Here is a 26889-nt window from a genome sequence, read left to right as displayed (position 1 = left end):
GCAAAAATAATATATAGTAAAGACGCTGTCTCACGTTTGATATTGAGTACCATTTTGATAATCAGGTTCCTGCATATCTAGGTACTCATTCATAGAATGAGGATGAACAGTCCTGGGGAAACATTTAACATGATTTTGAAATATTGCACAATCATTCCACAAAGTGTACCGAATAAACGTAGAAAAACGAAATGTTTAAAACAGAAATGAAGCATGAATCTAGATACTGAAGTCAAATCTATATCGCACGACGCCTAGAGACAGCCATGGTGCCACGACTACCATGTATTCATAATGGAATACTGATTCAGCGAGCGTTCAAGTGAGACAGCATCTTTAGATACCTGAATCTGGGCAGTGAGGTAGATAGATGATGGAGTAAATCTGTGCACACCCACCCGCTCACCGACCTCCTTTCCCTTCTCCTCCCCTCTTTTAACCCCTCTTCCCTCCATCCCCCACTTGGTCCAGCGAGCCATACTCTCTTGTGCTCAGGTTTTGACAACCCCCCTAGCGAGTGGCTGTTTGAGGTAGCTGATACGTCACTGAATGCCTTGGGCATGACGTCACAGGTGACATCACTGTTCACTGGTCGGATACCCGAGTCCTACGCCGATGTGTCCACAGTTAGCTTGGAGGTGAACTCTGCACAACTCTCTGTCCACTTACGACGACTTCGTGCTGGCGACGTGACGGCATCACGTCGCCATGACGTCGTCACGTTCACTACTGTTTCCGTGACAGCATATACAGCTTCATATGTTGCTAGGGGTATCTTTACTTTCCACAATAAACTTGTATATTTCTTTGGCTTGATAATATCCATGTGTTAGGGAGCAAGGTGTACTTGTCCCATGACATATCTAATGTACTACTGGCTTCAACACATCTCACATCTAACGACGAACATCAGGAGAATGTAACTGACACGAGACTCACACTCGAGCTCGCTCGGGTATCCACAACTTAAATATGGACGCCAATCTATGAGAGGTGACAAGGGCTTGTCAGTCTGGCCATATCCTGCAACATAGCACCACAACAATCACGTGGAATCACGTCAGCACGTGGCCTCTACTGAGATCAGCATAACGTGGTTTGGAGCAAATATGGCGGCATATATGTCATACACTGACAGTCAAATCGTTCGTATTTCACTACAGCGTAACAAGTTTGTTTCTAGTAACAAACAGGGGCGACAATTCAAAACCCGCCCTTGTCCTCTTCTGATCAACGTTGCCTAGTGACGCCGTATGACGTCATACTGGACCGATCTGGGGCATTCCCATGGACGGGTCGCCACTGTCGTAGCCATTCCCGTTGCTGTTTCCGTTGCGTCCCTTCCTGCCTAAGGTGGTAGGTGAGGTAAAGACGTGGGACTGTTGTTGTTGTTGCTGCTGTTGATGTGGACAGTCGGCCACGAGGTGGTCTTCAGAACGGCAGTTATAGCAGCGTTTCGTCAGGGGGCCGCATGGGCACTTAGCAGCAATATGGTTGCTTATTTCGCCACAGTTGTAGCATCTAAAACAGAAAGTATTAACAATTAAAACTAAAAAAATCAACACATTCTCATATCAGTATATTCCTCTGACATGCCCACCAATCAATATCTGCACACATTCCCACGTGACCCTTTCCTATTGCAAGCATGAACATGGTCCTGTGCAAGTAGTGTTTTTTATTCCTTAATCTTTGACATAAATACCTTCGGTCTGCAGACTGCATAAATGTTAAAAGGTTGTTGATGTAGTCACCCAAAGCAGCACTGACAAACAAGTCCAAATTACGAATACTGACATCTTAATTTGACAAGATTAAAACAACACAGAACGCAACACTGTGAAGTCTGGGTTTTCAGATTGATGTGACAGTGCTATCATAGGACCAAGTCCCATCAAACCTTTAACTTCAATGTGACAAAAGTAAGAACAAACTTACTTTACCACCCTAAAGGGATAATCAATCTTCGACATTTACACAAAACAGTTTCTCTAAATGACAGTCCACACTGTACAAGAAGGGGTATTATCTACAAAGGGCTCTTCTTCTTATATTTATAAGTGAATAATATCTGGCCATTTCTATGCGCTGACCGTCTTTCCCAAAGAGTCAAGAATATAATATCAGAATACCGCGTGACGTTCAAATCGATACATCTTGAAGGTCGATTAACGAAATGGTAATGGTACTAATGACTAGCGTATTAACTATGATATTAATCATTCAAGCATTAATGGCTTGTACCTTGATGACATGTGTGGCTATTGAAATCAATCACATGTGTAATACGATATATTTCTGCTGTTTCTTCCAACGTTATGTTAAAATAGCCTTGGCATTTACTCGAATGGAACCGTTTGTCAAGTGTACATTCAATCATCATTTTCCGGTACACCACAGTATCTAGATAACACTAGTCTGAGATGACATTAGTGGACCTTGCATCATGCATAGACCATCAATTTTAGTACAAACCACTGTTGTGCGTAGATTATTTTGTGTATTTCATTATGATACATATTATGTGCGCGTGTGCGTACGCGCGCGAATGTGTGTATCGTTAATTATCAAAGCATATTCATCAAAATCTTCCGGGTATATTAGTATCAGAAATCAGGCGCGGGTCACTAATTACACTTAATAGCATACATACAAATCAGATGCTTTCTGTATTACGCAATCATAAGAAATTGCATAAAACCGTTTTTACATCTTCCGTAGCTATAAATAGACACTTGCTCGTATTAGCATAAATCGATAGCAGCAGTGGCGAAGCCAGAGCCGAACCAGCCAAACAGAAACTGTGGTTCAACACTCAAACCTCAGACAATTTGCGTCTTATCTCAAGGGTTTTATAGATTCGTAGCTTGTCAGCATATGATTTTGACAGTATTTCAACAACACTTTTCTAATAGACAAAGGTAACCTTTAGATTAACATCTATGCTATTTACCAACATACAACAGGTAGAAACACCAAAGGTATTCTACACAAGACAGGAATAGCTATAGTCATAACAACGTATAGTCTTCTTATTACTAATACCTCTGATGAGAAGAATATCATTAGAAACGATTTCAAATCGGCAGCCTTTTGATGTCAGCTCATTAAGCTTTTACTTTTACGGCTTTCAGAAGGGACCATGGCACAAATGATGCCAAACTGTTGCAATTAATTGAACAGATCCCATTATCAGTATCGATCAGAGACATTTATGGTGAAAATGACCATCTGTACTTTCCGTATCTATTTATCTATTAGTATATAGATCGAGGGCGGGGGTTAGATAATATAACCTTGTTATGTGTTAGCTCCGTCACCTGTTGGGCAGTACTATTGTGTTCATTGTGGTAAGTTCTCGCGTACCAACTAGCTCTTATTGGTTGTTACTTCCTTATACCATCCCAAAAGCAAAATATTGTACGTTTGGGAGGAAAAAAGTGAATACAATAAAAAGAAAGGTAAGCAAAAGTAGGCTCATTTAAATTGCAACTACCAATTTAAAACTTACGTTGAGCTATTTATCAATTATTTAACGCCGCAACATATATTTCCAGATTCGTTCATACAATTATCGTCAAACACATCTTTCAGGAACAAGTCATTACTGAACACACCGTGCAGCATTGACCGCTGGACTGGGCTTGACCGATACCATAACAACACAAGCTAGTCAATATCGTCTCCCGGTGACCTACATTCACTGGCCAGTGGGTGGAGCTTAGCCAGCGGTCAGCAGCTCTTTGTGTGGGATGAGATACACCGACATCTTGCAGCAGCTAGAGGTCACGTTTTCAAGGTGAAGGTGAAAGGTCGCGGGTGCTGCCGCTGTAGATGTTAGTCTATATCGATCTTCCTGCAAGTTTCTTGTAAAAAGGATATGGTGGTTGTTCAGAGATGATACTCTGTTTTCAGGAAGTGTGTACGCTATGACAATTAAACTAAATTAGTGGAACTTTTCTAACGAGTTTTTTTGGACAACATGCATTGAAAAGATGTTGACATCTTAATGTTCTTGGGATTTGAGCAATCATTTCGCGTATATTGGTTTTCACGATTAGAATATTTCGATTATATTATATCCAAAATTGATGCAAGCCTTAAATGCATACATCGTACATCAATAGATATCTGGGGTAACACTTACTGTACCAGGTTCAGGGGATTTGCATGTTGTGTTTATGTGCATTGCAGCATGACAATAATTAAAATCAAATTCTCCTTATTTCAAAGCACGAGACTGAAGAAAACATGCCTTGCTTACAAACGTGTACTGCGAACATTACCCAAATGTACTATGTATACGGACGGTGCCTCATAATCATATTATGGACGTCGATACACATGCTGGGTGTGCCATCTTGAATATACATAGATATGAGGTGACTTATTCCCTCTTGTAGAACATACTGACATTAACATTCTCCAAACAATCCTATCAGATACCCCGCATCTTTCCGCTGATTGTTTGACAGAGAGAGTTATAGTGAATCTTAAATTACTCATAGGAATCGTTACAAATGATAGTGTCATAGGTGGTCTGAAGTTTTATTTATTCGTGTTATAAATACAAATAAAGACATACCGGAAAATCATGATATGATTATATTTTATAGAATACGTTTTCGTGTAATTCCACTAATTTTTATTAGTGATATTACACTCATTTGCACTTTTCTCGTTAAAAAGAAGAATTATGAAATTATAATTTACGCTCACCATAGGCACAAGGAATTGTAACAATACATATTTGTCATTAACTACATCTTTTTTTATTAGAAACCTTTCTGTTTTTAATCACCTGTAATAATCATATTTCTGACCAAGTAACATATAATTACAGCAAAACACGAATTGATCGTGAATAACATGTCTAAAATTGACTACTATTAATTTTCAGAATAGATCGGAAATCAACATCAGCTTGTACGTGTTCATACTTATCACAAATATATGTTTTATATGTTTCCACGCTTCAAAAGTGTTATAGTGTCACACGTAAAACATTACCAATATAATAACACACGTCAATGTATAATGGTTCGCGTTTGGGATGTTGAAATCACGAAATATTTATAAGAATATAAGACCGTTAAAGAGAATTCACAATTTAACCAAAATAATGAATTTATGACAGTCCGTATTCTGGTACTTGCGTTAGACATATATTTGGCTATCAAAGACCGAAGTACAAACAGATACAATAATGATGTCATTTAACATACAGAAAAAAATATTAAATTACAAGTTTAGTTGGACAAAAAGGAAAATAAATTTTGAGATTCCAGATATTTGATGTCGCTCCATTTTTCGTTGTTTATTTTATTCAATATTGTCGACATATATATAAACTTTCCAATAATTATTTCCATTATTACCTGATTTTCCTGAATTTCCTCCTTGATTGGGGCCTTCTGTCACTACCCCGACACTCCGTACCCCCGGGGCCGCACACAAGGGTAGCTTCCATTCCCTTGTCTGAGGGTTTGCTGTCGAACTCGACGACCTCACCTTCCCCCAGGCTCCGAAATCCACACTTCTTAATGACCGACTGTAAACAAGTACATACTAAAATTATTATACGATCCTTTCACTGCAAGCAAGAATACATTTCAAATGGTATGTCTCGGGTGAAATGAATGCAATTTCTTGGAGATTTTATTTACGAAGTTGCGTCGCGTCTCTTTTTACCCTTTAGACATATTTATGTTTTGGTATGCAAGTAGATATTTATTCTATTTCTCGAATAGAACGTTGAATATTATAAAACAATAGTTTTAATTTAAACAGTTTAATGAGCATATCATTAATGAGCTGCCGTAGCTATAGAACATAAGGAAGATGTACATAGAGACCACATGTGTACATCGTAGGTGTGCGTTCTGAGCATTCAGAATTTTCGGAAATTATTTTACGTCCAGTTCTGGAATAGCCTTGTTTCATTGTAAGGAATATATATGGCACGGTTTTCAATAGAATAGTAAATCAGTTTGATAAAATGGAAAACGAATATTTTGAAATTATTAACATACCAACACTTGAAGAAGAAATATGATTCGGCGAACGTTAAAACATAATTTGTTATTATCGCATAAGATAAGATAAGATACATATGCACAGTAAATACAAAACATACAGATATGTCCCAGAGAAAAAGGAGGTACGTTTTAATTACGTAATTTAAAAACAAATGTAATATATTATAATTGTTCGGAAACAATAGGAGAATTGAGCAATATTTTTGGACTGTCATAGGAACTTTATTTATAATTGTAGATATGATAACATATTTGGGGAATTGTTTCCTGGTAACTATTGATAAGAACTATAAAGAATTGTGTTCCTTTTGTGCACCAAATACTCGATCATGATTGAAGATTGTTTGGAAATTGCGATTCTCTCTTGATAACATTTGACACAGGACATTGCATAGTGTTGCTCATCCCCTAAGACATAACATGTGGTCTTCTGAATGGTTCTTTTGTATATAAGCCAGTTTAATTTTTTTAAATTTATGGTTTATGGTGAGCATGGAGCTTTGGGTTTTTTCGTGAGTAAGATAATTATCAATATTTATTGATGACCCGACCAATCTGTATGTTCTTAAGTTGCTGTTGGATATATGAGGAAATACTAATGAATTCTTGATAAATGTCTTGACATTTGGAATGAAGATTATTTACAATGTAGTTATTACAATTATTGTTATTTATCATTTCAATGATACAACCTCAGGTTATGCTTGACTTTATTCATTTCATAATTTTTATTTACAATTGTTGGCATTGTTCTAATCATACAAGCTATTGTTTGTGAATAATATACAATTTATATAATTAAATATACTGGGATGACAAAAGAAATCAAATGCTAATGCTGAATGAATATAAAGTATGGCTTCAAACTTGCTCGTGTATCATAGTTCTTTCTTATTTTATATTATTACACACATTCGCATATTCATAAAGCTGCATAAAAATGTTTGCTAAAAATAATTCGTATTTTGAAAGTAAACGAAAAAAGTATTATCATGTCACCAAGGCTTATACCAAACTATTTATTCATATTTCTTATTCCAAATCTTCACATTTCCTACACATTTTTATGATATAGTCGGCGTAGTATAAATTTTACAAGTCGAAATAGTACAATGGACTCTGCTTTTAGCAGAGACTTTTTATGAAAATGCAAATGGTTTTGTAGCTTTATTTAAATACGTCAAAAACGAATCTACAAATATCCAGTCGTTTTTCATGGGGTTTTTTTTAGTCTTAACTTAAACAATTAAAAATGACTAATATCAAATCATGTTGAAATGGATGGTTCCTTTTTTATTTATTTAAGTATTTGCACTTCATATATGAGCTTCTTATTCTACTTGGTTCGTAGTCTGTATCGTTGTACGGACACATCCGTTATTAGAAATGCTTAAGAATCATAAGAATTATGTTTTATTCTTTGTCAAAATTGAAAACCCACAGACAACCCTCAGCAAATGCAAATTATCTCCGCTACATATGCTCAATGTTATATGCAAATAATGCTTGTAATGAACAGATACATTTATATTTCCTGATTTCTTGAAAGTAGAATTTAGCTTTAAATGGTCCCCTTGGCAACACTCGTCCGCACTGCTGAGGCCCAGTAGCCGAACTATTTATAACTGCTTAGTGTCGTCGCCTCCAACCTGAAGATAAGTCTTCATTTGGTCATCACGAACACCCAAATAAATATTATCATAAGCCTGCTTACAGGCATATACGGGTAGCAAAATTGGACGGAGGTTTGCAGATTGAATGGTCGAATAAAACCGATGTCAAAGAGAGTCTATACATTTGATTGACTGAGCTGTTCTGGGCAAGACATTTTCCAGACAGTCGCGTAGGGATATCACTTCTCCTGGCGTATTCGATCTCTGATCTCTGGTGTTTTCGACTCGTCAATAACAAAAGACCGATAGGTAGATATTCATCGATTCGGATATTTAGAGCACATTGTGTGATCAAGATATGATTGTGTATATCTCGATGACATACATGTCGTGTTAACCATATTTTATTTATCAAATATATTTTCTTTTAATATTGTGTTTAAAGTAATATGCGTTATACCAAGAAAAGAAAGATTTATTTTCCATGATAACTCAATGACATAAAAATTACATTTCCAAAACTACTGCTTGAAACGAAAACATGTTGAATTATATAACGATTAAATTAGGCCTCAACCAAGGTAAAGATATTATATAATGATATATGATGACTGAATACAATACACACGCTGCTTCGGTGGTCGAAGAAATAACAGATTATAATGATTATTGGCTGAAGAACATGTGTGTTGCATGTTCCCTGTATGGACGCATTAAGCCAGAGCTGTTTATTGTGCAACATAAGAAATTATCTTCACTACAACAATAAATATACACAACTAACTAGCCGTTAAACAATTAAAATCCCGAATGGATTCAGCATGTATATTTTTTTCATTTACACAGAATAAAATAAAACTATCAGGTGAATGTGTATCTGTCCTATAAAACGTTCTTATGGTCCCGTTAGCTCATAGAAACGGATGAGCTGTAAGAACTGTGGTGACAGAATTATGTGGAGGAATGTGAAATATTCGTCATATTATAATCACAAACATACATGTTCATAGTGAGATTCATAAGCTGCAGTTTTAGGATATGAGGAGTAGCTTGGTGAAATGAAAAATACCTTTTCTTGAAGACACAAAATGAGCTACATGTAGCTTGAGTATGATGTAAAGTGATATGTTTGCTTTTTTCAATAATGTTATTATTATCTGATTTAATATCTATAAATATATCTAGGAATCACATGATGTACTTATGAGGACATTCCTAATATGATGGCGAACGGTTTCTGCTATCAAATATAACGTTATCCTGGCGCAGCCAAAAGTATACGTATATATCATAGGTTTAACATAGCCATATCTTATCAACGCAAATTGTAATGAAAATTGTCTCGCGTTTTCAGAGTGTCTGTAAGAAATTTTACATTCGTTTACACGACGCCCCCTAACGGACACTTCTAAGGGGAGAGAAATCGTGCAATCTCGAATAATATATGCACGTCAAATGACCACCCCGTTGCTATTAGAAACCTAGCCTTGATAGTCATTTCGTTAATGGGTTAGAGCAACTGATGGGATGTTCGACCCATTTGTTAACATTGCTTCTCAAACGATTAATATATATACATTTATATACCTGGAATGTTTGTCACACGTATTGATTTACCAATAAATACATGACATATGTTCTTTGATATACTATAACCATATTCATTACAGATGATCAATAATGTTGAATCTAAACCTTAAAGAGCATCAACTTAGTATAATTGGGAACATTGTTCAAATAGAGCTGCATATTTAACGTTCCATCCTTATATGTAGATCGTACCAGCTTGCATGGAATGTTCAACCTACGCAAAAAGAAATATTGAATCTCTCAAAAGCAATTTGACGCTATTCACTTTGGCCAAATATGGGTGATAATTACTGAGTAGTTGATAAAATGGTGCGCTAGATACACTATAGTTTCGTCTTTGAATAAAGGCCAGTATTACCCACTGACCTAGTTCCCTGACCACGCTACAGTAAGTAGCTTGACCAATCTCCTGTAATGTGAATGGTTGATGAACATGTTCTGGTTCGCTCCACAGCGGTGAACAAATACAACAGTGGAAGGAGCAATTTGTCATCAGTGTATAGACTATATATCTCCCTTTGTCAATCACAGCCGTCAGGTAAAATGGCATTTGTTCCATAATCAACAGACATTTTGTTAATCCTATGCAATATTGAATACTGAGGATGGTTTTAAGTTGTCATTTACATCTTATCGCCTTAGCTTTGACTTAGAATGGTTATATTTTCTATGAGATAATGATGGACACAATAAAGAAGGCAGATGACTATCGATTGTTACCAAACCAGGTAATCAATTCCATAATGCTTGCAGAGGTATTTCTATTTTCCATTTACAATTACAATACATTACAAATTCAACAAGAACCTTTATGAAATATTAACACTAATGTACATACTCATAATCATTTGAAAATGCGTGATTTGAGATTCCCACCAAACATAAGTCATGTTCTGGTATTGGCATAAATGGTTAAAGAAAATTGAATATTGTATTTACGTACTGTGAGTTAAGGTATCAAGATTTCTGTTGGAAAACAGCAGTATTTTTATAAGCGAGGTAATACAATAATAATAACTGCTGGCGTCATATAGCTCTGCGTTTCAAATATAAATATACTGATGCATACTACGAGCGCCAATTTCAAACACGCCTTGCCAAACAATGTCATTTTCAAACATTCTACCTTTGACGTCACAGAGGCGAATCTAATCAATAATCTCAAGCCTGCCCATCTGGTTATAGTGGGATATTTGGCCCTGGTGTATGTTTAATGTTACATATGCTACTATCTGATCATAATGTGAATAGGATCATATACTAATGTACCGTGTTCGGAACAATATTATGACAAAAATATATCTCAGGAATATCAGTGAAATATTAATATCTAACGTTAATTCCGTTTAGATCCTCAAAATTTTGAGTCTAATACAACCCACACAAAGGCGAAATTTTAGTAGAAGACTTCTTTGAGAGGCATCTAGAAGTTGGACTACAAGGTAAGGAAATAGCGATAAGTCCTAATTGTAATAAAGACGTTGTTCATCCATATATCTTATCCTTTAGTCAGGTAGGAGTTATGTTGACACCTTTAGTAACTAAGGAGAACATCAAAGTACAAAGTTTGGGAACACATTGTATCATCCTTACATGATTCAAGCCCTGCCTTTGAAATGCACCTGGTTATTTCACCTACTGCCCCTAATATGGATCTTTATGTAGCAATATATACTATTCAGCATTATATCCTTTTTTAGTGATATGTGTCCAAAACAACCAAAGCTGGTAGACTATATCTAGATTATCCGATTAAACATTTTTTTAATAGACAGACTGGTATTAGGTTTCACGATTCCAGACATTCATACACTATTCACGAGACACATTACATTAGATTTTTCATGGCATTTACAATAATGAGTACTTTCTCTTTTGATTTTGTTACACATGCTTTGTGTGAACGCAATAGATCATAACTTTACTTTATAGATGCAGAAAGTACAGGTATGAATAGTCAAATTTGAATATAATCATTTTTCAGCAATAATGTAAATGCAATCAGATACATATTGTCATTTTGTTCAAATCATAAATAGTACAATACTAAATGAATAAGGATATTTCCATTATTGACAAGTGTGAATACGCATTTAAGGCCTATATTATTATTAAAACTAAACATAGTTTTTTTTATAACACAAGAATGAACAGTTAATAAATCAACGACAGGTTTTTGGTAGTGACTATATATAAAACCAAAAGGTTAACTCAAGCTTATAAATGTCGAAACTGTAAATAGAAAGCAGAATTGATTTGATCGACTTACACGTTTTGTGGTCCTAACATCCGCATCGTTACGTTGTGTGTAGTTGATTTTTACTACACGAATTCAGGTATTTAAACGACCTGAACTGTACAAAGACTTGACCCATGAAACACCGGTCTCGACCCCTGCTGTCACATGACCCGGGGTCATAGAGGGGTCACGACAACAAAACAAGAACGGGCCATGAAATCTGGTTTTGAATATAATTCAAAACACTTTCTTTTTGTGTTCCAGACAAGTAACATACTCCTCATGAAAATATACAGTTCGTTCCGTTATGCTAGACGTAAATATAAAAAGTAAATGCCAGAGAACAATGAGTCTCCTTTATCTGACAAACAGTTTTCAATGCGCGTAAAAGGCAGCAAAATAGTGGTGACATGTATAAGAATGGACCACTGAAATTCATCGATGACAGTAGGTGTTCCCGAAACATTCGAGCAACAAATACTTCCAAAGACGACGTTATTGAAACATTTTAAGTAGAGACAAACGTCACCCAAAATCTGTTTCGTGTATGTCAAAATTCAAGTTGTATGTTGTATATCTGTCTGATAGTTTATATTTGCTCAAATTACAACGTCACACCGGCCACTAATTACTAATCAAAAGCTACAATGAAGTTTGGCAACATACCGAAGAAGTATAGTGCCTTTTAATATCATAATCAAATTACATATATTTGTTGAGATGGTACTGTCATGATATTCGCAAACCCTACTTGAGCATAACTTGAAACTTAGTATAACGATGCTTCAGCATTGGTATAACATGAAACTTGGAATAGCAATATTCTAGCATTAATTATATACACTTCATTTAATATTAAAATAGCATTAGCATTTGTTAGAGATTAGACATAGTCACGTTATTTTCAGATATACATATATAAGTGATTTACTAAAATTGATTTCCTAGCCCCAGTTACACTAATGTGAAGATGAAGGCAGTATTGCATGATATCTTTACAACTTGTATCCAACTACTGTGTATTTGTGGAGGGAATTTGTATATATACGTTTTCGTTGCATTTTGGTATTTACAAGGCCATTTAAGAAGTTACAGACACTTCTTACATATGTTATATCAAGTAGATATTTACCAAGTAAACGATCTTCATTTCAAACAATAATGGTAAGAAAATATCTACTTGATATAACGTATTTGCCAATATGTCCTTAAAATCGTAACCAAAGTATTTACGGTACATATTGTCCCTAAAGTGACCATCGTGTAAAAAGTCAACATCATTCAACTGACAATTATCCTGGTTAGTTCGGAATATACCTATCCATTTAACACCACAAGGCAATTATATCCTGGATAGAGAGACTGCAATCAGTTTTATTTTACTTGTTTTTGGAAGGCCAATATCCTTCTTGTTTGTGGAAGTGTCTTTTCAACATTGTTGACAAGTGATACGTTTACCAAATCTCTAGTTTAAGGAGTCCATTGTACTTCCAAATTTAGGAAACAACGATCTTTCTAGTTTGAGGAGGTGTGTTCTTTTTTTTGCAAGAATGCCTTGATAAGGTAGACAATCATAAACCTGGCCAGCGGAGATGGAACTCAGGTTTAACCTCTGCAATAATGAGGTTATTATGCTTCTCCTAGGGGACATATACCTTTCCGGAATAAGGAGACGATTGCACTTTGACAGGACATACAACCTCCTTATTTGAGATACAACTTTCCTCATTGTTTTGGAATGCAACTACCACTCCAATTTTGGAAGATATCTATTCTTCTTGTTTTGAGAGATAACTATCCTTCTTATTTTATAGATATAACAATCCATCTATTTTGGATATCCACTCATCTGATTTCTGGGGGACAACTTTCCTTCTTGCTTGAGGAGATAAGTGACAGCTGTATATTTGGGAAACCTGTATCCTTCATATTCTGGGGAGACAACTATCCTTGTTTTGGTACATAAATATCCTTGTTCTTGTTAGTGGCAATTATCCCCCCTACGTAAAAGGCAATTGTCAGCTTTACTGGGGGGTGGGGGTGGGGGTGGGTCTGGGGATGAGGGGGTGTTGACCACCATATGGGGGTGGGGGGGGGTGGGGGGGTTGACATCCACATTCCATATTTCCTCTATCAGACATTTCACTCTATACGTAATCACCTTTTATTCTTCATTACATCTGCTGCCAGTCGTCTGTTTCACCTTACCTTAACTGTTGTGAGACAACACTCCTTATTGTAATTGAACCTTGTCCTCACTTTGTGACACAGCTGTCCATATGTTTCTAATCATATTTTAGTTGTGGAGTATATCTATTTTGTGGGTATGGCTGCCTTTGAGATTGTGTGACAGTGTTATATACCTTTGAGCGCGTCAGGGGCAATGCTACTTTTCCTCTCGTTCTCTTCTGTGGAGAGAGACACTATCTATTTCCTTTTTTATCTCGGTTTGTTTCTTAAAGTACTTCTAAGGTAACTGTATTCATATTTATTCAGATTTCACTTCACTGGTGCTCTTATCGTGTTTATCAAGCTTTTTTTGTTAAAATAGTGTTCTTTAATTTCTGAAATTATTAGTCCTGCATGTTTGGAAGACATGCCTTCGAGTCCTTCGAGATTCATCGACATCTCCCCGTCATGTTTGGTGAAATAGCTGCCTTCCTTTTGAGGGAGAACTGACAGTGAATCGCATACTTAATACTACTTCTCCAACATCTGATATATCCTTATATGGACACATGAAAGAAAATGGCGCGCTTAAATACTGTCTTATAACGGAAACGAAACGAAAAACGTATTGAAAACAAAGACAAGGATAACGAAAATAGAAGTGTCAACAGAACGGCTCTATGTGTTTAGGTGACGTGTACATTGCCTAAGATTATTCTAACGTTCTGTCTGACAGCTTTTCCGATTGAGTCATCATTTCACTGACACCCACACAAAGATGTGGAGAAGATCTGCTGTAGAGAATATGCCTTCTTCGTGTTTTCTTCATGGCATTCATCATCATCATCATCATCATCATCATCATTATCATACTTTGTCATAGCTGGACAAATGGAACGTGTAAATGTATATTGCTTGAACATATATAATATGATTGCGTTGAGCAGATGCTCAAGCAGCAACAAAAAGTACTGGGGAAAATTGCAAAGTCTTTAACATGGTTTATTAGTAAACATCATACATTGTACATACACTATGATCTTCAAAACGCAACTTGTTCCAACATTTGACATTGTTTTACACCATACATTTGCCAACTTTTCATTTTAACCTTGTCTCCGGTTAATAAGGTCTCCATAGGAAGCAGAAGGGTTATATTAACAAATATATAAATGTCATTGCGTTTCTTGGATACATTTGCAACTGGACGCTGGGTATTCCCGAAAACATTCATTAATGTCTCCTTTGCACCTATTCTAGACCATAACTGGAACAAGAGCCCCCATGTCGCTAAAGCAAAGATTTCTCATGTAGTTTATTTGAACCATTTTAGGCATTTATGTATTCCAAGGAGTGGAAGAGTGATTGACGCGACCTCTGACCCGGGAAACAGCGCCACCTCGCCACCCCTCCTCCCTTTATCTCCTAGAGCGAGGGATAACATGACGCCGACTAACAAGAGCAGGGATCCCTCGCCCTTTGAAAGTCTGGGAGACCCTCTCTGCCCAACAAAACACCCTGTGCCTACCAAGCGACCAAGGTCATGCACCAACTGTTAGTAAAAGACCTAGCCTGGTGTAGACTGTTTGTTAGGCTCCAAATCATTATTTTTATCCTTCACCTTCCTTTACGTCAAAGTATTAAAACGCCATCCATAAGCCATTTATCAAGTCTACATTTCTTGGTTAAAGTCTCCATTCATTCGTTCAGTTCTTGCCTGACGGTTTATGAACAAGTAATCACTAACTAACAACATTTATCAATTCTACATGCGTTCAACGATGAGTTGATAAAGGATATTAAGTACATACAACCCATACAATGGTTTTGATCTGCAAATGCCCAATAATTGACAACTTATATAGATCCCTCATCCGTTGTGTTGACAATAACGAGCGAAATGCACGTACTAGTTACAAAGCTTACTCTATGAACAAGTACCATGGAGGGTGTTTCTTATTACAAAAGAGAAGAATATAAACGTCTTTTGCAAATGAACACAGAACACACCGATAACACATTATGGCAGGACACCTGGGTTCTGATAGCCTAACCAAAAGCATTGTTTCAAGGTTGTTTCAAATTGATTATGAAATAATCGAATTCATACATTCATTCACGTACATGTATTGCTCTAATATATAGGCTTTTACAAGTATTTGAACAAATCAAAGAGTTTATTCGGTATATCCTCTATCTAGAGAGCAATTAGTTAAACTCCAAGGCATTTTAACTATTTTCAAACATGGTGTATCATGTTGACATGGCTGTTGAAAGAAAGATATTACAGGTCAGTCACATCATTTCATTAAAACTTGGAAACAGCTGACTAATAACATTATTTATAATATCTTAAACAAAACATACCCCGTTTTAATACACACATCGTGTACATCAACATAGTGAACAATTGTCTTATAATTTGATTTAAATATTAGATAAGTATATGGTCATGCAAGTCTTTGAAGAATCAAATTTGCAAAAGCCTCATTTCATGCCACTGGAAAGAAAGTGGTACCTGTACAGAGCGTTCTGACATACAATCTTTAATGGTAATCAATTATTACACTGACAACAATCGAAGAAGCAATATTCCAACATCCTATGCTGTTAACATCTTAAGACAAGGTGACCATCACGACACTAGAATAACATGTATCAAAGAACACACTGTAAGGATGGGACAGGAGGTTGAGAAGATATGTCCATTTTGATCAATCACTGTTGAAACACCGGGAACTGCGACCCGCTGCTGGCCGACCTTCACCTTGGTCAATATCTGTCTCTCTTCAGGAACTAGTAACTAGAGATCCAGTCCCCTCCACTCCCTTGCTGGTTCGTTGTATCAGGAACCAAAGAACAAATATCGGCCAAATGTAGCTATGATAAATAATTATTAACGTTACCGCTATTGATATCGCACCTGTACCTATCGTGTTTCGTAGATCTAATTAGAAGCATGCGAATGGGATATGTCTTGGTCTAACCAACTGTCATGCAAAAATAATGTGTAGCTTCTGTGTGGTGTATGTATGTTGTATACTCCATGACCTTGCATAGCTTTGGGGTAATCAGATCTGATGATGGCATAATTCATTTTTGATTACACAACTGGTTATGTTATACGAAAATGGATTCTTTTTAACCTGAAGGAAATATATCAGTAAATTGTAGCAGCAGTAGGAGTCATTAAGAACATAATCTTCGATCACCGGCAGCCACTAAACGTCAAACGGAATACTGAATTTGCAGCAACACCATTGACCTAATTTTCAGCATCCACAATGTTGGAGAAACAGCGGCAGTCATTGTACTAGTAAATCATTGTGGCAGCACATTTATTATGTATTACATTTTCTCACAGATTTTCTCCGTGTGACATCAAACATGAAACTCATAAAGCTGTCATTAGTGTGCGCCAAATTCGATCTTAAACAGGATTAACAACTACCTAGAGGTTCAACTGTGTTTCTATGACGTTGGTCTTAGCGGAAAGAAAGACATGCACATACTGTGTAATGTATTGGAAAGGTTTATTGTAAACCTGTTACTTACATTACTTCGAGCACTTGCATTTTTGATAATGTCAATAATATTAGAAATATAAACTACCATGTAACTAAACAAAGCATCGTACCAATCAGGAAGGCATAACTTTGTAAATTAAGGATGCGTTAATGAGATTAGGCATCGGGTGGTCAAAGGGGATAAATAATTAATATTAGATGTTATTGAATTAGTATATTCAACTTAGTTATGGCAAATATTATTTCTAGTACATATTACAACCCTTTGAATATTTCCTGACACTGAAATGTTTACTTTAATATCTGTTTGAAGACATAAACAGTCCTTACGGTTCTCTGTGGTTATTGGCATTGTAAGTACTAGGGCACCCTGCATCTTACCAACTTGTTAGATAATACAAACATGTTTTGTTATATTCAGCATTCTGACAAATATCTAACTAAAGTAATGATAAATCATGAGTATAACTTAAATGACCGCATAGACCATTGCATGCACATGGTCATCAATAGTATACCTAGTCCAGTTAACACTTAGAAATAGCATATAAGAAGTCGAATATGACACTTTCTTCAGGATTATACAAGATATACTCCTCCATATCCGAGAGTTAGTGACAGGAAATAAGACCTTGCTTTGTATGCTCTTTGGCAATAATATATGTTCTTGCTTGTCACATTCAAGTAGATATTCGATAGGCCTCTCTTTTATCCATCCACTAACTCCCCTATTTCGTTGTGTTCCCCAAGTCTCCGCTTCCTAGTCTTTGTTACCAGTTTCTACATCGCAACGTCAGGACTATATATCTTATACATACATATGATGCACTTAATAGAGAATCATCAAGCTGGAATTGATTTCTGCCCAAGTAGAATTCGTTATATGGATATTGATTAGTATTAGTGGCAGCTTATTAAATACCATTTTCATGGAAAACACGGTCATGGAGATTTTGATATACCATTTCTTATCCTTTGAAAGGCGTATATATTTATAATACTTGTAACAATGAGAGTCATATGTGAGTATTATACAATTCATTTAATATGTCATATGTGGAGAAGGTTTTGCTATTACGTCTATAACCAGTATGTACGGCTATCTATATCACCTTTCAAACGATATACTCATAGTTCATAGTTGTCCCCATATAAATTTATAATCCTGAGCTCGTCGCTATATAAGTGCAATAATCTTGGACGCGACGTTAAACCCCATTTCACCTCACCTCACCTCACTTATAATCCTGAGGTAAAACAATTTAAACTTGATGTTAATAAGAAGCATAATTACCTAATATTTCTTGTTTATGATAGTATACCCAATATGTATTTATACCTGGTAAGCAAACATAGAGCGTTTTTCAAATTAATAACAAAGGGAAGATTACATATTATGAATTTATGTAATACACGTACAATCATGAGAACGAAGCCTATCAGTAGGACAGGACACGTTTACACCTTTCATTACTGATTTTCAATTATCCATTCATATAAATTCCATCGCTATTTTCGCCCTTTACTCCTAATGAAATCTGTTTCGACAAATAATCGAGACTGGTTATTCTCTGGCGTGGACGTTTTATATATTGATATATTTAGTATATCAGTAATAGTGTGAAGTATCATTTGTGCAATATATTAGAATACATTTTACTGACTTTCATTTATTATTATATATCTTTCAGAAAAGTGTGTGTGTGTGTGTGTGTGTGTGTGTGGTGTGGTGTGTGTGTGTGTGTGTGTGTGTGTGTGTGTGTGTGTGTGTGTGTGTGTGTGTGTGTGTGTGTGTGTGTGTGTGTTTTAAAGCAAAAATGTAAATAAAAAGTACAAGTGAATGCATACTTATATCATTATATGGGACTTCTTATAGGAATATATTGGCAAATATATCACTGTAGTGAGTTGATTATTGATATATGGTAATGATCATGATGGTAAGGTGTAGAGTTAACCTTCCAAAATGGATAAGTCATATTACGAGACTTAAAAGAATACCTGCATCAAGCTCGCTTCCCAGTATCCCAACAAGATGTATATACGTAGGAGCTACGTTTACATGCACAAAGCCCATCGAGGATAGTAATAGCAACATAAATAGGATATGCCTTCACTGGTGCATACATAAATAACAAGCTTGTATGCTATGTCAAACACTCCTGCAGAGGATGGATTTGGTTTTACGAAACGGTTTCGTTTACATAGAATTATGCTTCAGAAGAGCTTTACAAACAGTATGAAAATATACTTATGATTAACACTTAGCTTTTTCCTGAAATATTAATCAATGATGCATCTTTTCTGCTGCACATATTTATTTTTAACATTCTCTTTGTATATCTATTGGTATTCTTTATGGTGACGTTAATGTTGAAATATGTCGTGATTTATTTGTTTTAATACAGACATGAGATGTAAGTAATGTTTAAAGTAACTACTTTTGAACATGAATCTGGCTTGTTATTTGATATGTGAAGTGATAGTGAAGGGTAAACTGGATTTGACATGTAGTTACAAGCATATAGCAAGATATACTGTCAGGAGGTTGACAATATGCATGTGCATGCATATACATATATATAAATAATGCAGGGAACGATAAACATTATCTTAAATCTTATGTTATGACATTGATATACGGTATACCTATGCTAGGATGTGAACATTTGAATAATTGTTGATAGCCCAGTATACACCACATATAAACATCACAGTTTAGCAACGATTAATTATTTGCTTGTGATATAATATACATTTCATGCAATATCCTGCTGAAGCTGACTATTGTTTGATTACAGGTATTGAACACAAGGAGGGGTGACTGAGTGAAAAGGCTAAGGTCACATAACTCAAATTTCGGCTTCTGTTTGCACTTGATATGGTGAGGAATCAGCATAAGTAAAAATGTGTATTCCTACCTGGTGTACGAATACATCCTGCCCTCCATCATCTGGGGTCACGAAGCCCCATCCTTTGGCCACGTTGAACCATTTACACATGCCTCTTCTCCGGCCTCCTCCGCCTGAAAAAGTAGTGCACATCTTTAAACACAAATATATTTACAGAAACATTTACATTTCGATGTTTGCTTTGAGAACTCTTTACAAACTTGTCTTCTGGGTGGGAGTAAATGTTGTACTTGATCATTACCTAATACTTGATAACATGAGGTTACATCTGTTAAATAATCATAATGGTGTTTATCTAAAATGTCCACATATGTGTTCAAATGGCAGGAGATGTTACATGATTGATATGGATGAATTATACAGCCTATACTGGTATAAAGTATACATGTGGATACCATTCATGTAAAAACCATTGAAAAACATATTAATGTGGTTTGTGGTTATAGAAACAAATAACATAACAAGGTGTGCAGTGCATGTCATATTAAATGACCTGTAAAACATATAAATGTTCATACTGTATGCAAGAAGAGTTGCAAAATATATCTGGCAACTTCAGATGTGACATCCAAATACTATGCAATTTACACACGATTGCGTGTCTTTTAATTTGACATTAATAGACATTTTAACAAGACATATGCATACACAACAGTATTAGACTATTTTAGTTGATGTGTTAAATGTTTGTGGCCTTTACAAAAAGGAATGTTGCAAGTCATTTCAACTTTTGACATGTACCTTGACTATCAATATATCCTCTTAATATAAGACAGTGCCAATAAATCATTACTACTCCTCTTTAAGCATTCACAAGTGTTGACTATGTACAGAATTATCTAAATAAATTAGTTTTACTGAAACAAACATTATCTGTGTTTCAAAAGGTGATATATTTCGAACCGTAATCTAATAATCATAAAACAAATCTTAAACATCACTGTAACAGTGCACAGGTGTGCCTGAAGTTACAATTATTTAATAGATAGATACAGGGAACTCCTGCAGATGTTTCCATGAGTATTGCAACATTATATATTCTCAGAAAAATGAGGTAATAATATTGTCTGTTGTGAAAATTTCACATACAGGTGAAATACAAATGATTTTGATGTGCTCTCATGTACATACATATTTTATGTTGCATATTTTCATATTTTCCTACATAAACGTCAAAACAGTTCTAATCAGCTATTATATTAATCACATACCCACTCCTTTTAAAGCTTAGAGCTGAACATAAATTTGTTATCAAAGTATGTACATCTGAAAAAGTAAACATATTTTTAAACTTAAAATGCCAACTTTCGTCTCTTACTAACATCATTCTTGTTCAAGATAAATGCTCAAATGTCAAAATTCGGCACAATGAAATTAGTTTTGAATTATTTGACGTAATAGTTATCTATTTGTGCAAAGTCAGCATTAATGCTGACAGTATCCTCAGTGTGGGGCCATGTTTAGAGCAAGGTTGTAGGAGTAACACCGGGAAAGGGAGGCATAAAAAACGATGAACAAGAGGTACATGATAAAACCAGCTAGTAGACGCAGGGAAACTATACCCTGGAGTAAGCGACCTATTTTCTCCTGCCCAACCAAGCTGTGCCTGAGGTTCTACCATAGCCTTGTACGATGGATACAAGCACCAAGTTGTAAGGCTAGAATTGGAATATTGGGCAAAGTTTGACGACAGACACTGGGAGATGGCCTTGACAACACGATGTAAACACGACATTGCCAACATCTACCACAACGAGCAGGAAGGTCTTGAGGCATGGGAAGGAATTCGGATGCAGAAAAATACTGACACACACTTTTGTTTTCACAAAAAATCCACAATGGTAGTGCATTCCACGAGAGTATAAAATGGGAAAAAATCAATATTTGGTAAGATTCGCATTATACATGAGCGTTTGGCTGGAAATGCACACTCATTTACAATGTAATATGGTTATAAAGAGGTACAGAGACAGACACCCGGTGTCTTGATGTTATGCAACAGATCCTACCAGGGGTTTTCCACCGACCATTACCATACACACGCACTTGTCCGAGGAGTCATTGACCCCACCAAGCCAGCGCGCAATATCCATGCGCGGCTACCGGCCTGTGTAAGCCTGGTTGTACCTCACTGGTCGACTGAGCTCACCTTGCTGGTGTCCAGGATCTCCACTGGTCAGCCAGCTGGCCATGTCCGGGCCACAGAGATGAAATGGACGGGCACTCCTTCCCTCACCTCTGGCCGCCGACTACTCGCATCTCTCGCTCACTGCAATATGGACATGACGGCCAGTGCGCACTTACATTGAGCGGAAGCGTGCTTCCCTAAACTACGCAGCGCCCTCGCAAACTCCCAGTCCCCTAGGTCTGACCATCGGTCACTCAGGCATGACCACAACTCTGTGAGTGTCCCAACAACCCTCCCATGACATGCTTATCCCTTGCTTTTATCCCTTCCCCCTAGTGTGTCCGGGGTTAGCCGGCGAACGCCATTAGAAACATGGAGGATTGACTACCTTGGTGAGGTGAGCACGACGCCATCAGCTGATTTCCCCCCGATTCTCAGATCTCTCCCTTGAGTCGGTTGCTGCCACATAGAAGCTGGCTGTGTCCACGTTGTGATGACCACTGTCCACCTCCTCGACTCCGACTGAGCGCAGGATCACCGTCACTCGCTGCTTGACCGAGGCCATAGGATATGGAATGCTAGCTTTTTCGAACGAAGCGCCATGAGATCCGCGTAAGTCGATGACAGACGGAGGTAGGAGGGAGGGAGCGGGGACGCGGACCTATCAATGCTAACCTTAACTCATCATTTCACCTACGATCACCTGGCACAACTAACAATGTTCATGTGACCGCCTCGCAAACCCTCTCACAGCCCTGCCTTATTATGAAAATCGCATGCATTGCGAGTCGAGGGCAAAAACATTCTGATTGGTGAAATAATCTAACAGTTTTATTTATAGCAAACAAAAATCAATCAATCACCGATAATCCGTTTCAATCAATAGATCAATGTTGACCCCAATACCGTGATTGTTGTAGTACTGGTGGTCCCCCGTGACCCCATTTCCCGATCACATGGGTGGTTTCACTCCGGTAGGTAGAGCGAAGCAAGCTCAATCAGCTGATCGCCGAGAGAGCGGAGCCGGCGATAGGGTAGTGTAGGGGGGCTGTCTGTCGTCTTCCTACCCCATTTCTGGGTCTTAACCCAGCCTTGAGGATCAGTTGGTGCTCTTTCTCCATCCCTTACCCCTAATGCCCGTATCCGGCCTCGAGAAGAAAAGAGGTCAGACTAACGTTATCAGATGCGAACAGAAAAGTCTTGTCAATGGTACACGCGAGTGACAAAATAACAAACATAATTAAGACTATGCAGTATCAGTGTACCGATCCTGCAAATACTGCAAGCATCGACAGAAAAAAGACATGTCACTACAGTGCTACTATTTGCTTTTTTGTGTCGTAATCGCATTCTTCAAATTTTCTACAAAACACTTGTAAATAGAGCGGGTTATGGGAGGGCGAGCGCACAGGCGAGGGCTCGCAGGCCGACTTGTCATGCCGCGAGACTATCAGCTTCAACCGAAAGTGTGTCAACTTCTCTCTTCTTTATCCACTCCCGTGTCCAAGGCCACGAGTGACCACGGACACTAATGCATATCTGTGATTGAAGCAAGGTCCATTGACCATAGTAGAATAGGGACCACACACTCAACAAAGAACGTATTAGCAAAAAAATGCGCCCATTCTGAAAGCGCGAGGGGTAGGGCTGACCCCATTTTGTGTGGGTGGTAAGTGAGGGTACAGAGAAAGGGTAGCAGAGGCATGACACGTTCCCAGTGGCTTAGCAGGGGCTAAATCTTGACCACGAGGGTCACGTGAAAGCTGAATGAGATATGTAAAATACTGTTACCGTACCTGAGGCCATGGTAGTCCCTCTCAGCTGTCAGTCTGATTCCAACTCGTAGCTAGCCTGACCGGTCGACCGACCGTCCGCCTGCTACTCTCCTAAGCGAATCCTATCTCTTAGAATAATCCTCATTTCGTCGGAGGGCCATCGGTTACTCAGTTAGCCTTTCAACACGTGACCCCCAATTATTCGCTCATTGTACTAATTACAAATAGTTCACAATTTATCCGCCAGCTAACCACCAATCAGAATGCAGCTTTCCCTGTCACAGTTTGGAATCCATTTCACCGGGTTGACCACGTGTTGTGAATATTTCAAGGAAATAGAGGCTAAATTTTCAAGTCTTTCACTCCTAAAACACACCCCAACAACCTTTCCGTGAGATGTGCCCCAGAAACGAATGTGTGTAGAGTATTTATAGCCCGCGTACGATCAAGGGGAGGGGGCGAGAAGCTGGGCTGGACGTTGTGGGAGGGACTAGGTGGGTCCGGCATCCTGTATGCTAGTATAAATAGCAAGTCCACAGGTTACATATGTAAAACACAATGGCGTGCTCAGTAGAGAAAAGAGTTGTCAGTGACATAATTCAGCAGCCTCTGCGATTCTTTAAAGTGCAGTGGTTAACGTGATGCCATTGCTATCATATACAGAACTGAACGGGCAGTTCAAGGTTGATTCACAGGGTGGATATTCACATACCGCCCGTGAGCCATCACCGCTATAGTTAAAAACAACCATCATTTGTATAAGTAAACTATTGAAGAAGGGTCTGGTTCATGTCACGCGTGTTTGCTGCATATTGATCGGAGCCCAAACACAACCCTGTATCAATATTGTGTACAGATTCCTGCCCGGGGAGGTCCCCGTCACAGCCAGCCCATCAAGCATTGTCCACTCCTTGACTCCACCCACCTGACCATCAGCTATCACGTGACCCGTCAATCAAATATCTTATGGCTGGTCAGAAATGGACACTATGAATCCATGCCACACATATATCCACTCCCCTTACAACGCTCTGCAAGACTACATGTGCACACGCTATAAATAGCACCACTTTCTAATTCCGTGGTCTGTACAACTCATAAAAGTGTATAATTCCCTGTGTTATACGGACGTTAATGTTCGAGATAATCGCGGTAGCGCACCAGTGATTATATGGGGCGGCAAAGGTGTTTGGGGACAGGGTGGCCCCTACAGGGCCAAGGAAATGAGGTCAGATAGACATGTACCTACTACAGACACAATCAATAATGTATAGATTCCAAGGCAGCTAGACGTGGTGTATCTAAAGGTAATCAGAGAAAGCAAGGCATGTCAAGAAGACATCATTGCCACACAACTGCAGCACACACACAAGGTGAATACAGGGCACAAATAGTATAATTATGAATAGTGTGTTCCGAGTTTTAGTGTTGGAACGAAAACAATAGCATGGTACAATCGCCAACGACAGGTAAGTTGTTTGTTCATCGATCTTATATTTTGGGCTGTAATCGATTAAACAGACGCTCGCTAATAAATTGTCTCGTACATAACAGTGCTGAAAGCAATATAAACGTTGATGGAATAATATGTGACAATCCTCTGACATGATTAAAAAAAAATATATTCTGAGACAGAGCTGTGGTGAAAGGCAACTCATAAGACCTCCTTATTATAATTTTATCTCTTTTTTATTTTATTAAACTATATATACTGTTTGTTTTGATAATAGGCTTCGCTTCACTCCAGGATTACTTGATAACTAATGAATATTTGACCTGTATATTCAGATCAATCCTGTGGCAACTGAAAGAAAACTTTGTTTCAGTTTAATCATAAATTTATATTGTAACAAAGCCCATGAAGCCTGTAAGTAGTGCCACCGATTCAAAACTATTTGGTCACTAAATGATATGTTATCCCAACTTGATAACCGTATGGCGATCGTATGAGAACGTAGGTATCACAGAATGACAAAATACGATTACCTATTGAAAGCTCGTTGATCGTTCGGTGAGAACTATGTAAACCTTGTGACAACCCTTTAAAATATTATAATAGGAATATGATCACATTATGTCAATGTCACCATAAAGTGATAACTGTGTGATCAATTGTGACAGCCCTTTGAAATATTAGAATGAGAATGTGATCACAATATGTGACTGTCACCATACAGTAAGAACTGTGACTTCAAATTGTAACAACCCTTTGAAATCTTAGAATGAGTATGAGATAACAAGATGTCAGTGTCACCATACAGTGAGAACTGTGAGATCAAATTGTGACAACCCTTCTGAAATCTTAGAATGAGAATGTGATCACAATATGTCAATGTCCCCATAGAGTGAGAACTGTGAGATCAAATTGTGACAACCCCTTGAAATATTAGAATGAGAATGTGATCACAAGATGTGAATGTCGCCATACAGTGAGAACTGTGAGATCACATTGTGACAACCCTGTGAAATATTATAATGAGAATGTGATCACAAGATGTGACTGTCACCATAAAGTGATAACTGTGTGATCAAATTGTGACAACCCTTTGAAATATTAGAATGAGAATGTGATCACAATATATGACTGTCACCATACAGTAAGAACTGTAAGATCAAATTGTGACAACCCCTTGAAATATTAGAATGAGTGTGTGATAACAAGATGTGAATGTCACCATACAGTGAGAACTGTGAGATCAAATTGTGACAACCCTGTGAAATATTATAATGAGAATGTGATCACAAGATGTGACTGTCAGCATACAGTGAGATCTGTAAGATCACATTGTGACAACCCTTTGAAATATTACAATGAGAATGTGTTGTTCATTTGTCATGGTCACATTCAGTAAGAACTGTGAGATCATATATATCATCACCTCATGACAATGCAGTGTC

The 26889-nt window shown here is 37.4% G+C and overlaps 1 protein-coding gene across 3 annotated transcripts; it reads right to left on the bottom strand.

The window, feature by feature from the left end:
- Window positions 1–325: 325 nt before the first annotated feature.
- LOC139474242 (protein lin-28 homolog) lies at window positions 326–24261 on the bottom strand. Of its 3 annotated transcripts, none has more exons than XM_071257168.1 (4): window positions 24013–24261; window positions 20098–20201; window positions 5379–5551; window positions 326–1521 (listed from the first exon to the last, which is right to left on the bottom strand). In XM_071257168.1, exons 1-4 carry the CDS (start codon window positions 24020–24022, stop codon window positions 1260–1262), a joined length of 549 nt encoding a protein of 182 aa, XP_071113269.1. In that variant the 5' UTR covers window positions 24023–24261; the 3' UTR covers window positions 326–1259. The 3 variants fall into 3 exon arrangements, with proteins under 3 accessions (XP_071113269.1, XP_071113268.1, XP_071113267.1); XM_071257167.1 differs by lacking the exon at window positions 24013–24261 and adding an exon at window positions 22605–22949; XM_071257166.1 differs by lacking the exon at window positions 24013–24261 and adding an exon at window positions 22238–22342.
- Window positions 24262–26889: the final 2628 nt, after the last annotated feature.

The sequence above is a fragment of the Haliotis cracherodii genome, unplaced genomic scaffold (assembly GCF_022045235.1).
Source record: "Haliotis cracherodii isolate W230 unplaced genomic scaffold, xgHalCrac1.p SCAF_3, whole genome shotgun sequence".
Classification (NCBI taxonomy): domain Eukaryota; kingdom Metazoa; phylum Mollusca; class Gastropoda; order Lepetellida; family Haliotidae; genus Haliotis; species Haliotis cracherodii.
The sequence above is the reverse complement of the archived record's forward strand: the minus strand, read 5'-3'. Positions and strand labels throughout refer to the sequence as shown.